The sequence below is a fragment of the Echiichthys vipera genome (genome assembly GCF_963691815.1).
Source record: "Echiichthys vipera genome assembly, chromosome: 2".
NCBI classification, from domain to species: domain Eukaryota; kingdom Metazoa; phylum Chordata; class Actinopteri; order Perciformes; family Trachinidae; genus Echiichthys; species Echiichthys vipera.
Window position 1 is genome coordinate 4,200,245 of NC_139827.1, and position 13,831 is coordinate 4,214,075.

General features: G+C 42.3%; 1 protein-coding gene across 1 annotated transcript; it reads right to left on the reverse strand.

Moving 5' to 3' along the window:
- Nucleotides 1-3: 3 nt before the first annotated feature.
- LOC310963204 (B-cell receptor CD22-like) lies at nt 4-11,655 on the reverse strand (the record flags this gene model as incomplete). Its single annotated transcript, XM_083935893.1, has 11 exons — nt 11,607-11,655; nt 8,577-8,936; nt 8,242-8,454; nt 7,794-8,129; nt 7,271-7,501; nt 3,148-3,417; nt 2,606-2,866; nt 2,017-2,277; nt 1,026-1,107; nt 851-911; nt 4-153 (listed from the first exon to the last, which is right to left on the reverse strand). Coding segments are annotated over exons 2-11 (2,064 nt in total), but the record flags the coding sequence as incomplete, so codon positions are not given.
- Nucleotides 11,656-13,831: the final 2,176 nt, after the last annotated feature.

Below are 13,831 nucleotides of genomic sequence, written 5' to 3' on the forward strand. Positions count from 1 at the left end.
CTCCTCCTCCTCCTCTTCCTCCTTGTGTCTGTGAGGCTGAGCTAACCTTACGTTGGAGTAGAGAGAATCTTCCTGGTTTTGAGAGAAGCGCACGGACGCATAATAAATGTCGTCCTGCTGCTTTGCTGGACTCCTCTGTTCTGGAGCGGACACCTGAAGGGTAAACATCACATGGACAAGAGCACTTTAAGGCTCAGTAGGCAGCTTTATTTTGGCGGTATTGGGCAAAAACGTCCATAATGACCTTGGGGATAACATAAATGAAGTGATATGAGAGAAGATCCGACCTCTGCGTCTCTCCTAGGCTCTGTTTTCAGCCTGCAAAGAATCTGAGCCGTGACCGGAAGACTTTGACCAATCACAAAGCAGCTGAGAGAGCGAGCCCTGTGATTGGCTGTTCTACTTAAGCAGATGCACGTTCGAGTCCTTTCGGCGGAAACCCAGTCAATGGATGACGACAGAAAGTCGTCAAGAGAGTCTAAAAGAGAGTGACGCCAAACGCAATAAAGCGCGTATAAATATCGGTTGTTGGGGTAACATTGGTTTGAACTCGGACTCGGAGCTCCAACAAACCAACAAACAACACAATAATGCTTTTGTGTCAAAATAAATAAATGACAAGTATGGCAACATGTGAGAACCCTGGTGTTTGTCAAGACCCTCTTCTTCCCTGTACCTCGTAAACACCGTCCGTTTGTACCGTTGTTTTAATTCGCTCATGGTTGGACATCGTCTGAGCTCCTCCGCTCGTCTGTTCCACACTTTCACTCCACATATTGAAACGCAAAAGGTTTTTAAAGTTGAGCGTGCGTACAGGTGTTTTAGATACATTTAAATAAAGATTCCTCACCTGAGCTTTGTTGTTCGGTCTCTCTCTGGGCTCTGCGGTTGGTTTCGAGGAGCTTTTTCTTCTGGATAAGAAAAACGAACACATTACACAACAATAATCAAATGAGATTAATAAACAGCCGACTGAATCCAAGATGCACCCCTGAATGTAATCGCAGTGAAGCTGAACTGCTCACCTAATCAATAGGAAGGCTGCAAGGAATATGACAGCCAGAAAAACAGCAGTGATCGACCCAACAGCTGCTGATGTCATTGAACCTGGGTGAACAGCGATCAAACGGAACAATCCATTATAGAGTTTCAGGTTGTTTGGTAGCGTGAGGAACTGATAACTAGACATAAAATCACAGCTCTTCACACACAAGCATCGTCACAGTTCAGTCATCCAGCCCTCAGTAGTTTTCCATTGATCCTGCCTCTGCCCCACTCAGCCTGTCAGCCACACCCACCTCGTCAGTTCACTCTACTCACCTGTGCACACACCTGCCTCTCATCACATGCACTCAGCCCAGCGTATAATCACCAGCTCCACACTCACTCCAAGGTGTCAGCCATGGGAGACTTTCCAGCGTTCTTCTGCCTGTCTTCCCGTTACTGAGCTCGCCTGTCCCTGATTCCCTGCTTCGTCTGCATCCTGGTAAATGGACCCAGCCTTCTGTCCCTGACCAAGAGTTCAGCCTCTCCGCTCCTGATTCCTGTTTGTCGTTTTCTGAACTGTCTGCCTGAGTCTGAGTAAACCGTTGAACTTTTACCACTGTTTCTGAGTCCTTTGTACTGCAATCGGGTCCATACACCACTCTAAGTAATGACTCATGTGAAGGGTATTTTGCCGTACACCCCATAATGGGATGATTCCCTTAACAACAATGGGCCTAGTGCAAGAAGCGACATGCACTTGAAGGCGTTTCTTCGGTGGTTTTTCAAGGCTACGGCTCCGTGGTAGCTCTGTATGTTTTAGTCGACTTTTCAAACTTTTTCTCTTTCTCAGAGAAATTAAATGAAACGTTGCTGCGTGAGGCCCGTTGTGTGTTAAAGTCAGTAGCTGATAAAAGTTTGCCAGCTAACCATACCATCTGGACAAGTAATCATTGTCTTTGTGCAAACATATTTGACTGGATTTGAACTGGAATGAATATGTGTGGACCTGCTCTAATGAACACGACTCACCTGCTACAACAGTCAGATATAAGGTGGAGTTACGGCGTCCTCTTCTGTTCTCAGCTACACAGTAATAACTCCCACTGTGTTCGGCTTTAGCATCAGTGATGCTCAGGCTCTGTCCTGATGCTTTTGGTGACTCTTCGTTCTCCTTGTACCAGGTGAAGTTAGCTGCTGGGTTAGCATCACTGCTACAGGTCAGAGTCACTGAACTACCCTCCATTAACTCAGCAGAGGGACTCACTGACACAGAGGGAAGCTTTGGAGCATCTGGAGGAGACGAAATACAACAAAAACAGCAGATATCATATGTGATTTCTACAGTAATATATGCATGGTATACACTAACGCCCAGGAGGTGAACTGGCACCTCTCCAGCCCCCAGTCCAAACTCCATTCATGGTCCACACAGACTTCAACCAGTGACCCTCCAATTTGCAGCCAAGTCATCTATGGACTGAGCTACTGCCGCCCAGCAAGAACCAGTGCTTTAAATCCCTTTGTGATGCTACTTTAGGACATGTTTCTAAACTCATCTGACGTTTACATACACTGTCTGAACTTCAGCACACTGTATGTTGAAGTGGTTTGTACTCACACTGGACATCTATGCGTAGAGACGTGGAGTTGATCCGTCCAAACTGATTCTCAGACTTGCAGTGGTAGATCCCTCTGTCCTCAGAGCTGATGGAGGGGAAATGATAACTTCCTTCTGCTCCTTGAAGCAGCGTTTGGTTCTTCTTGTACCAGGTGTATTTAGCAGCTGGGTTAGCATCACTGCTACAGCTCAGAGTCACTGAACTGCCCTCCACTATCTCACCAGAGGGACTCACTGACACAGAGGAGATCTTTGGAGCATCTGGAGGAGACGTGTTAACGGACATTATTCAATGTTAAGCGTGTTTCTGCAAAAGAACATGTGATACTTAAACTACAAACTGTTATAGCTGTGTATAGCAACGTTTTAGACTTTGAAGGTTGTCTGATAGTGTAACAGTGTGACTCTGGGTCCCTAAAATCTCCAGGAGCTGCTCGGTGAATTGCAACAGAGTCAATGTGAAACAAGAGCTGAAGAAAGTCTTTATCGGTGAAGTCTTCTCCTGCAATGATTTAAGCACTTAAATAAACAGTTTAACTCACATTTTACATCAATAAAGATGGATTCAGATGTCTTCTTCCCCAGCTCGTTCTCAACTGCGCAGAAATACTCTCCAGAGTCAGAGGACTGGATGGAGCTGAAGACAAGCTGAGGTGGTTCACTGAGACGTTTAGGGTTTAGATTTAGATCCTTCTTGTACCAGGTGTATTTAGCTGCTGGGTTAGCATCACTGCTACAGTTCAGAGTCACTGAACCGCCCTCCACTATCTCACCAGAGGGACTCACTGACACAGAGGGACGCTTAGGAGCATCTGGAGGAAGATAAACAGAAACACATTACAGGCTTACACACTCCCTCTTAATGTTTCTTTATACTCACAGCTGTTGTATCAACTGTTTGCAGATGTTACGGTTTTATATTATTATATCCAGCCTCTGTGGTTAAAGCAGCACTTGTGTTTTTCAGATTTATCATAACTAACATGTCAGTTTGTCTGAGTCATGAATAAATCTGCAGAAACTAGAAATGAGAAAGCTAACAAGCTAACAGTATCCATTCTGTCTCAGTCAAAAACCGGTTAACTCCAGTTAAAGCTAACGTCATCGACAGATCACTGTACTTTACTGTAACTAACTTACTTCAGTAAGAAAGGCTGCTACACTTCACCGTACTTTACTGTAACTAACTTACTTCAGTAAGAAAGGCTGCTACACTTCACTGTACTTTACTGTAACTAACTTACTTCAGTCAGAAAGGCTGCTACACTTCACTGTACTTTACTGTAACTAACTTACTTCAGTAAGAAAGGCTGCTACACTTCACTGTACTTTACTGTAACTAACTTACTTCAGTCAGAAAGGCTGCTACACTTCACTGTACTTTACTGTAACTAACTTACTTCAGTAAGAAAGGCTGCTGCACTTCACTGTACTTTACTGTAACTAACTTACTTCAGTAAGAAAGGCTGCTAAACTTCACTGTACTTTACTGTAACTAACTTACTTCAGTAAGAAAGGCTGCTACACTTCACTGTAACTAACTTACTTCAGTAAGAAAGGCTGCTACACTTCACTGTACTTTACCTTAACTAACTTACTTCAGTAAGAAAGGCTGCTACACTTCACTGTACTTTACTGTAACTTACTTCAGTCAGAAAGGCTGCTACACTTCACTACACTTCACTGTAACTAACTTACTTCAGTCAGAAATGCTGCTACACTTCACTGTACTTTACTGTAACTAACTTACTCAGTAAGAAAGGCTGCTACACTTCACTGTACTTTACTGTAACTAACTTACTTCAGTAAGAAATGCTGCTACACTTCACTGTACTTTACTGTAACTTACTTCAGTAAGGAAGGCTGCTACACTTCACTGTACTTTACTGTAACTAACTTACTTCAGTAAGAAATGCTGCTACACTTCACTGTACTTTACTGTAACTAACTTACTTCAGTAAGAAATGCTGCTAAACGTCACTGTACTTTACTGTAACTAACTTACTTCAGTAAGAAAGGCTGCTACACTTCACTGTACTTTACTGTAACTAACTTACTTCAGTAAGAAAGGCTGCTACACTTCACTGCACTTTACTGTAACTAACTTACTTCAGTATGAAAGGCTGCTACACTTCACTGCACTTTACTGTAACTAACTTACTTCAGTAAGAAAGGCTGCTACACTTCACTGCACTTTACTGTAACTAACTTACTTCAGTAAGAAAGGCTGCTACACTTCACTGTACTTTACTGTAACTAACTTACTTCAGTAAGAAATGCTGCTACACTTCACTGTGCTTTACTGTAACTAACTTACTTCAGTAAGAAATGCTGCTACACTTCACTGTACTTAACTGTAACTTACTTCAGTAAGGAAGGCTGCTACACTTCACTGCACTTTACTGTAACTAACTTACTTCAGTAAGAAAGGCTGCTACACTTCACTGTACTTTACTGTAACTAACTTACTTCAGTAAGAAATGCTGCTACACTTCACTGTGCTTTACTGTAACTTACTTCAGTAAGAAAGGCTGCTACACTTCACTGTACTTTACTGTAACTTACTTCAGTAAGAAAGGCTGCTACACTTCACTGTACTTTACTGTAACTTACTTCAGTAAGAAAGGCTGCTACACTTCACTGCACTTTACTGTAACTAACTTACTTCAGTAAGAAAGGCTGCTACACTTCACTTTACTTTACTGTAACTAACTTACTTCAGTAAGAAAGGCTGCTACACTTCACTTTACGTTACTGTAACTGACTTACTTCAGTAAGAAAGGCTGCTACACTTCACTGTACTTTACTGTAATTAACTTACTTCAGTAAGAAAGGCTGCTACACTTCACTGTACTTTACTGTAATTAACTTACTTCAGTAAGAAAGGCTGCTACACTTCACTGTACTTTACTGTAACTAACTTACTTCAGTAAGAAAGGCTGCTACACTTCACTGTACTTTACTGTAACTAACTTACTTCAGTAAGAAATGCTGCTACACTTCACTGTACTTTACTGTAACTTACTTCAGTAAGAAAGGCTGCTACACTTCACTGTACTTTACTGTAACTTACTTCAGTAAGAAAGGCTGCTACACTTCACTGCACTTTACTGTAACTAACTTACTTCAGTAAGAAAGGCTGCTACACTTCACTTTACTTTACTGTAACTAACTTACTTCAGTAAGAAAGGCTGCTACACTTCACTTTACTTTACTGTAACTAACTTACTTCAGTAAGAAAGGCTGCTACACTTCACTGTACTGTACTTTACTGTAACTAACTTACTTCAGTAAGAAAGGCTGCTACACTTCACTGCACTTTACTGTAACTAAATTACTTCAGTAAGAAATGCTGCTACACTTCACTGTACTTTACTGTAACTAACTTACTTCAGTAAGAAATGCTGCTACACTTCACTGTACTTTACTGTAACTAACTTACTTCAGTAAGAAAAGCTGCTACACTTCACTGTACTTTACTGTAACTAACTTACTTCAGTAAGAAATGCTGCTACACTTCACTGTACTTTACTGTAACTAACTTACTTCAGTAAGAAATGCTGCTACACTTCACTGCACTTTACTGTAACTAAATTACTTCAGTAAGAAATGCTGCTACACTTCACTGTACTTTACTGTAACTAACTTACTTCAGTAAGAAATGCTGCTACACTTCACTGTACTTTACTGTAACTAACTTACTTCAGTAAGAAAGGCTGCTGCACTTCACTGTACTTTACTGTAACTAACTAACTTCAGTCAGAAAGGCTGCTACACTTCACTGCACTTTACTGTAACTAACTTACTTCAGTAAGAAATGCTGCTACACTTCACTGTACTTTACTGTAACTAACTTACTTCAGTCAGAAAGGCTGCTACACTTCACTGTACTTTACTGTAACTAACTTACTTCAGTAAGAAAGGCTGCTACACTTCACTGTACTTTACTGTAACTAACTTACTTCAGTCAGAAAGGCTGCTACACTTCACTGTACTTTACTGTAACTAACTTACTTCAGTAAGAAAGGCTGCTACACTTCACTGTACTTTACTGTAACTAACTTACTTCAGTAGGAAAGGCTGCTACACTTCACTGCACTTTACTGTAACTAACTTACTTCAGTAAGAAAGGCTGCTACACTTCACTGCACTTTACTGTAACTAACTTACTTCAGTAAGAAAGGCTGCTACACTTCACTGTACTTTACTGTAACTTACTTCAGTCAGAAAGGCTGCTACACTTCACTGTACTTTACTGTAACTAACTTACTTCAGTAAGAAAGGCTGCTACACTTCACTGTACTTTACTGTAACTTACTTACTTCAGTAAGAAAGGCTGCTACATTTTTAACACTGTCATCACTTATCGCTCCTTCTCACTTGTTAGTTTGTACTTATTTTATTTCAACATGCTGCTAAACTGCACGCAGCGTATTGTTGTATATTGTATAAACCTACGTTTAACCACAATGTCTGTTGCACTCTGTCACACTTACTTATTGTTTGATTTATTTGACGTTAGCTTTATTTTGATTTGATTATGTTGTTGTTACTCTGATCCTTTCCCACCTTTGTGGTGAAACTTTTGCACAATCATTTCCCTCTGGATAAATAAAGCTTCTTGGATCTAATGTCGGTGTCTATGTTGGTTGTCTTTAAACTTACACACAGGAGGAGAGCGGAAATCCTCATGTCCTTTCAGAGCACAAGACAGGATGTCTTCAGGCTCAAAAATGCCTTTATAAGAAGACTTCTCCACCCAAAACATCTTCTCTCCATTCTTGAACCAGACGTAGGAAAGAGGAGCATTCGGACCGCAGCTGCTGCGACACGTCAGCTCTAAATAGGAACGACCAGACGGATAGACTCTTCCTGTGATCACCTGCAGCTGGAGAGCTGGATATGAGAACAAGAAACAACATTATAGCACTTGTTGTAGTAGCAAACATTAGAAACTATTTGGTTATTTATACCACAACATTGACAGAAACTGATCATAATCAACATATTTATTCATTCATTCATCTTCAATCGCTTGTCCCTGTCGGGTCGTGGAGGGGGGGGGGGGGGCTGGAGCCGATCCCTGCTGACATCGGGCGTGAGGCGGGGTCCACCCTGGACAGGACGCCGGCCTATCGCAGTCAACATTTATTGTTTTTAAATGTACTGTGTTGGAGTTCATGAGTACCTGTGACAGTCAGAGTTGTTCCAGGTAAACTGTCCCATTCAATGCTTCCTGTCTGGAGTTTGAAGTGATACTGGGCTGAATCTGTGTGCGTCAGGTCAGTGATTCTCAGAGTGGAGCGTCCTCTCTTTGTTTCAAGGACATGAACACGATGGACATACCGGGAGTCTTCACGAAGGTCAGAGGGACTCTGTGACTGATGAAACCTGAACCAGAATGTTGTTTTATCCTGATAATTGAAACTGTTGTACATGCAAGAAATGTTCACCGATGAGCCTTCAGGGGCACAGATGCTTGTGTCAGTGTACGCTACTCCATTACAGGTTTGACCACGGACACCTGGAAGAGAAAACAATTTATAGATACTTGTTTAACCAGGAGGGCGAGGAGTCACAATGGGGGTGTCCATATTAACAACACACGTGGTTATACTGCAGTGGAGTAAACTCACAAACTGAAGGAGAGGGGAAATCCTCGTATCCTCCAAGAGCACAGGAATAGCTGTCTTGATAATTGTAGTCTGAATAATAATTAGAAAATGTTCGTCCCTGAATTTTCTGGCCGTTCTCGTACCAGATGTAGGAATTATAAGTTGGAACACAACCGATGTGACACTTCAGCTCTCTCCGGGAAGGAGCTGCGTATGATCTGCTCACCTGCAGATCTGGATTTGTGAATACAAAACATGAATGTTATTTTACGACAAAACACACACATTTATATTAATGTTGGTTTTTTTTCTAGATGCTAAGCATTTGGAAATAATTAACATAATAAAAATGTTACCTGTGACGGACAAAGTGACTCCAGTTTCACCAGTAAAGCCACCTTTTTTGTTTGTTATGAACCTGAACTTGTACGTAGCTGAGTCGGTCTTTCTCAGGTCTCGGAGTGTCAGAGTGCACGTCTTCCCATAACAATCATTATCTACACGACCTGAATAATCTGAGTCTGCAGTCACATCCGAATATTCACCGCCGTTCATTTTAGTGAACCACAATGTTTTCTCAACTGTAGTCCGAGGGTTTGTTGTGGATGGGTATTTGAAGGTGCTTTGGATTTTCACTGTGGATCCTTTTACGGCACAGATCCGCGTAGGACTGTAGGTCACTCCCCAGTCATACTGACCATACCAACCCTGTATCCCTGTAACACAGAGCACATCGGGAACCCCAATCAGACTCAGAACAACATCAACATCAGGAGACAAACTTTGATTTTTATCTTCAGTGTGTGAAGCTACATTTCCCCCGAACTTCCTCTGCTCTCATGTCATCTCACTTTAAGTCAGCGTAAGACAAAGATCTGAAAGTACCAACTTATTTTTTTTGTGTCAGGGTGTTTAGACAAACTTTTAAGAAACTGCAGCTTTATCTCAACAAGAACTGAGCTTAAGACTAAACCCTGTGTCATTTTATTATACATTGGTGTAATGGTTAGCACAGAGTTTGCATGTTGTCCCCGTGTCTGCGTGGGTTTTCTCCGGGTTCTCCGGTTTCCTCCCACAGTCCAAAGACGTGCTCGTGTTCGGTTCATTGATGACTCTAAATCACCCGTAGGTGTGAATGGTTGTCTGTCTCTGTTTGTCTCTATGTGCCCTGCGATAGACCTGCGTCGTCCTGTCCAGTGTGTACCCCGCCTCACGCCCGATGTCAGCTGGGATTGGCTCCAGCCCTCCGTGACCCAGGGTCAAGCGGTTGAAGATGAGCAGAGGTATGGAGAAATCTAAAACTCAATCAGGTTTACGTGCTCATTTAAAAAGCAAAGGGACAGCCAGAGGTGCACGCGTGCAGTTAAGTGCACTAAGGCAAGACACCAGGGTGCGGCTAAGAAACAGCCACGTGTTGAAACTGTAAACTTTGACACAGTATTGACTGAACTACGACGCTGAAGATTAAATATTAGAAGGGTTTTGTTACATAAGTTATTATTTTCTTTCTGTGGTCGCCGCTGCTGAGTGCGAGTGGAAACCGTTAGAAATGCAGAACACTGAGGCGTGGGCAAAGAGTGTGAAAGATATGTAGATAACAAAAAGAGATGGAAATAGACAGAATAACATGTGTATAAAAAAAAGAAAGAAAGGCAGCAGTACAAACAGCTCAGACAGTGTTTGCAGGTGGAAAACCACTGAACGTTCAAGACCTTGTGGTTGTTGCACTGCAGTCTATTGATGGCTGGTGTAGGAACCTGCACAGATGAAGACCTTGGGGTGTAGTTACAACATCCTGCATGTATATATAAATATTAATGACAAAGCAAAAACAGATTTTTTTGAAATTTTAGCAGAAACTGAAATATCACGTGTAAAAAAGCAAAGGAACAGCCAGAGGTGCAATCAAGTGCACTAAGGCAAGACATCAGGGTGCGGCGAAGAAACAGCCACGTGTTGAAACTGTAAACTTTGACACAGTATTGACTGAACTACGAAGCTGAAGATTAAATATTAGAAGGGTTTGTTACAGGACGGCAGAACGATAGAGGAAGTTCCACTGAGCGATTCGTTTTTATTAAACAGTGTCGTGATTGGATCAGGACGGTCTCCCCCTCTCCTTTTTTAGTCGTTGTTTTTGTCTCCCTCTGTGTGTGTTCCCCTTTCTGTTTCTCTGGTTTTGAGTTTGTTTTCCTGGTGATTCTCGTTAGCATTGATCACCTGCCACTCTGTATATTAAGCCGGTCCTGAGCCTCATTCGGTGCCGGATCATACCACTATAGACCATGATGTCTCCCTGCGTACCTGTCCTCTTGTGTCCATTCATCGTGTCAGTTTGTATCAGTTCTCTTTGTTTTTAAAGCACCTTTTTGTAAATAAGTTTAATTAAATTTAATAATACCGTCTCCTGGGTTCCGTGTCTGCATTTGGGTCCCTTCCCCCGTGTATTCTCCGTCACCCCACGTGACAGTTTGTTTTCTGAATGGAGTTTGGATCGAGCTCAGCTTTACTGTAGCTACTCCATCAACACAACAGCGTACACATCGTTTTCAAATCTTGACGGGTAGTTTAACTTCTTCGCTTACTTTTCTCCAAAGCTCCTTTTTCCTCCGGTATCTTTCCAAACATGAAGTACTATCGAGCTCCGGTTACAGACATCTGCCTCCACTCCTGATCCAACAACACCAGGACAACAAGAGAATCTAAATGATGAGGCTTTTGCACGAATTTCTCGTTCAAATTGAAATATTTCAGCTTGGCGTGTTCGTGTAATTCAACCGTTGACTTTGAACTGCAGCTGCAGCCGTGCATGAAGAGAAGGAGCTGTTGGCACCTACAGCCTGACACTCAGCTTCACTCCAGATCTTTTCTGTGCACCTAAATCTATCTGAATCTCTATTGGTCAGAGGAAAACCCCAGGCTGTGTTTGAGGGACCCACTTAGTCTTCGTCTTGACTTTACCAACCTGAGCGTGAATTGGCCCTTAACCGGCTGTGTCCTTATCTCTCCGCTCTTATTCTCTCTCTGCATTTGGGTCCCTTCCCCCGTGTATTCTCCGTCACCCTACGTGACACTTACATCGTTTTGTTCTTTCTTAATGTGTGTACAGTCATTACTTTCATGCACACTAACACAGTTTTACTGTCTACAATGACGCACAACACTTCAGTTTATAACGTTTATGATGTCACGGTCTAAGTGTGCAGAGATGCTGCAGGGGTCAGAAACAGCTCTGTGTTTGTCGTCCTTTAAAGACTTCAATCTAAAGACAAGTGAATATACGACGAGGAGGGGATCAAACAACAAATCTTTTAATAAAAAACACATGTATCTGAATTTCAGACGTGTGCAAACTGCCTTAAAATATAAATGTAGATGTACAGTACCTTGTAAAGAGAGGAGGACAACAAATCCACTCGCTGCTGCTGTTAAACCCATAGCTGCTCCTCACTTCTCTGGTACATCAGCTACAGTACATCAGAAAAAGGAGGCTGTGGTCTTTGAAGAGAGCTTGCGTCTTCTGCGGTTGGAACAATTGTGTTAAATAAATATCAAGCTGCTAAAAACTGGCTTCCTTCCTCATTACTTTATTAATATGCATGAGCGGACTCAGGACAGTAAATCCCCGAACTGAAATGAAGAAATGATTCTTACTGTTGTTTCGCAAACGGCGCATTGACTTCTTAAAATACAGCTTATGGAAATCAGGACATTTAAGGACGTTCAAGGGCTCTATTCTGTTTTATTTCAGTCCCTTTTGCTTTTTTTTGGTGTTAAATGTGAGTCTCTCTGAAAGCTAGACTTGTCTGGGTTTGATGGCGTTACCGTAACTGTGAACACTTCCTGTGTGATGCTGTAGACGAGTTGCGGTCGTGGTTCATCAGAGGTTGCCGTTGCACTTCAAATCCTGCTTCCATCATTACTACTGTCCGTGCACTTACTGAGACAGAACAACACCAGAGAGCGATGAACACACGGTCAGTAATCGTCTGAGAGATGCAAGGCCGAAGTGCAGCCAGACTTCAGTCATTTCTCTGTAATAATTTAGTAATACAAAAGTATAAAGTTACACAATTTGCGTAGGGATTACAGCTGTGGCTTAGTGGAAGAGTGGGTCTTCCTCCATTCGAGAGACTGGCAGTTCGATCCCCACATGTCGAAGTGTCCTTGGGCAAGACACTGAACTGCTCCCTGTGCTGCACATGGGTGTGTAAATGTGGTCAGATTAGATGGTCTGTAGATGTCCACTGCCATCTGTGTGTGAATGTCTGTGTGAACGGGTGAATGTGACAGTCAGATGACAGAAGGCGCTATTTAAGTACAAGTCCATTTACCATTATTTAAGTAAGTACTGAAATTGAATCCTTAAAACTAAAAGGTATTTAATAAGTGTTTGAAATTAGGAACTGTATTTGCTTCTTTTGTGCACTGTCTGTAAACAAGTGTGACTGTATACATATTTTACATAATCTATCACTATCGTGTTGTTGTGGAAGAGTGACTTGTCACAGTACACACAAAAAAACTGAGCCTTAACCTCTATAATGAAAGTGCATGAGGGCTTCAGACCTTCAACACTGTTTATGAACCTCAGTATGCAGGAATATTACAATACTCCATTTTACAATAGGAGAAAATAACACATTTGCACTGCAGGAGAAAAACTGCATGGTTCATTTATGAGTAGCTACATTTTTAAGAGACTACTGTATTGATACTGGTGCTCCCCTTGTGCTGATGCAAATGACAACTTGAGCTTGTCTTCCTAAATGTGTACAAGCAATGCTCCACCAGATGGCGTCATGTTGGTGAGAGACTCACACACTGGAGGAGCAGGGAAATCCTCGAGTCCTTTCACAGAGCAGGAATAGCTGTCTGCGGGTTTAAAGTAGTCTGTGTACGAGGGAGACGTTCCCTCCTGAATCTTCTCCCCATTCTTGTACCAGATGAAGGAAGGGCGAGCAGGTAGGTGACAGCTGTTGTGACACAACAGCTGAGCCCAGGTAGAATACGACCGTGTCACTTGCACCTGGAGATCTGGGTCTGTGAAAGAGGAACAAACCGTCAGCACCCACAAACATCCGCACGCACAACGATTCAACATTCAAAAGATGTTACCTGCGACCGATAAAGTGACTCCAGGTCTCTTCAATCGTTTGTTTTTGTATTTGAACCTGTACTGAGCCGAGTCGCTCTCTCTCAGGTCTGAGAGTCTTAGGGTGCAGTGGGTTTCATCACAGTAATAATTCACACGCCCTGCGTACTCGGAGTCTGTTCTCAGATCCACAGGTACTCTGTCCTGTGTTTCAGTAAACCATGATATCTTCTCCAATGGGACAGCACGTCTCCTGAATGTGGATGGCTGTCTGCAGGTGCAGCGTATGTCCACCGTCGATCCTCTCACAGCACAGATCTGAGCAGACATGCAAGTCAGCACATTCCTGCTTTGTACCACTGTAACACAAAAAAATCAGTAAGATTCACAATATGAAACATTTGTTTGACCTTCATCTGCAATAAAGGCTGATTTGGGGGAAGATAAATCAAGAACAATGGGAAAATACACATGATTTTTACATTATATCAGTATGTACTGTCATACAGACTGGAG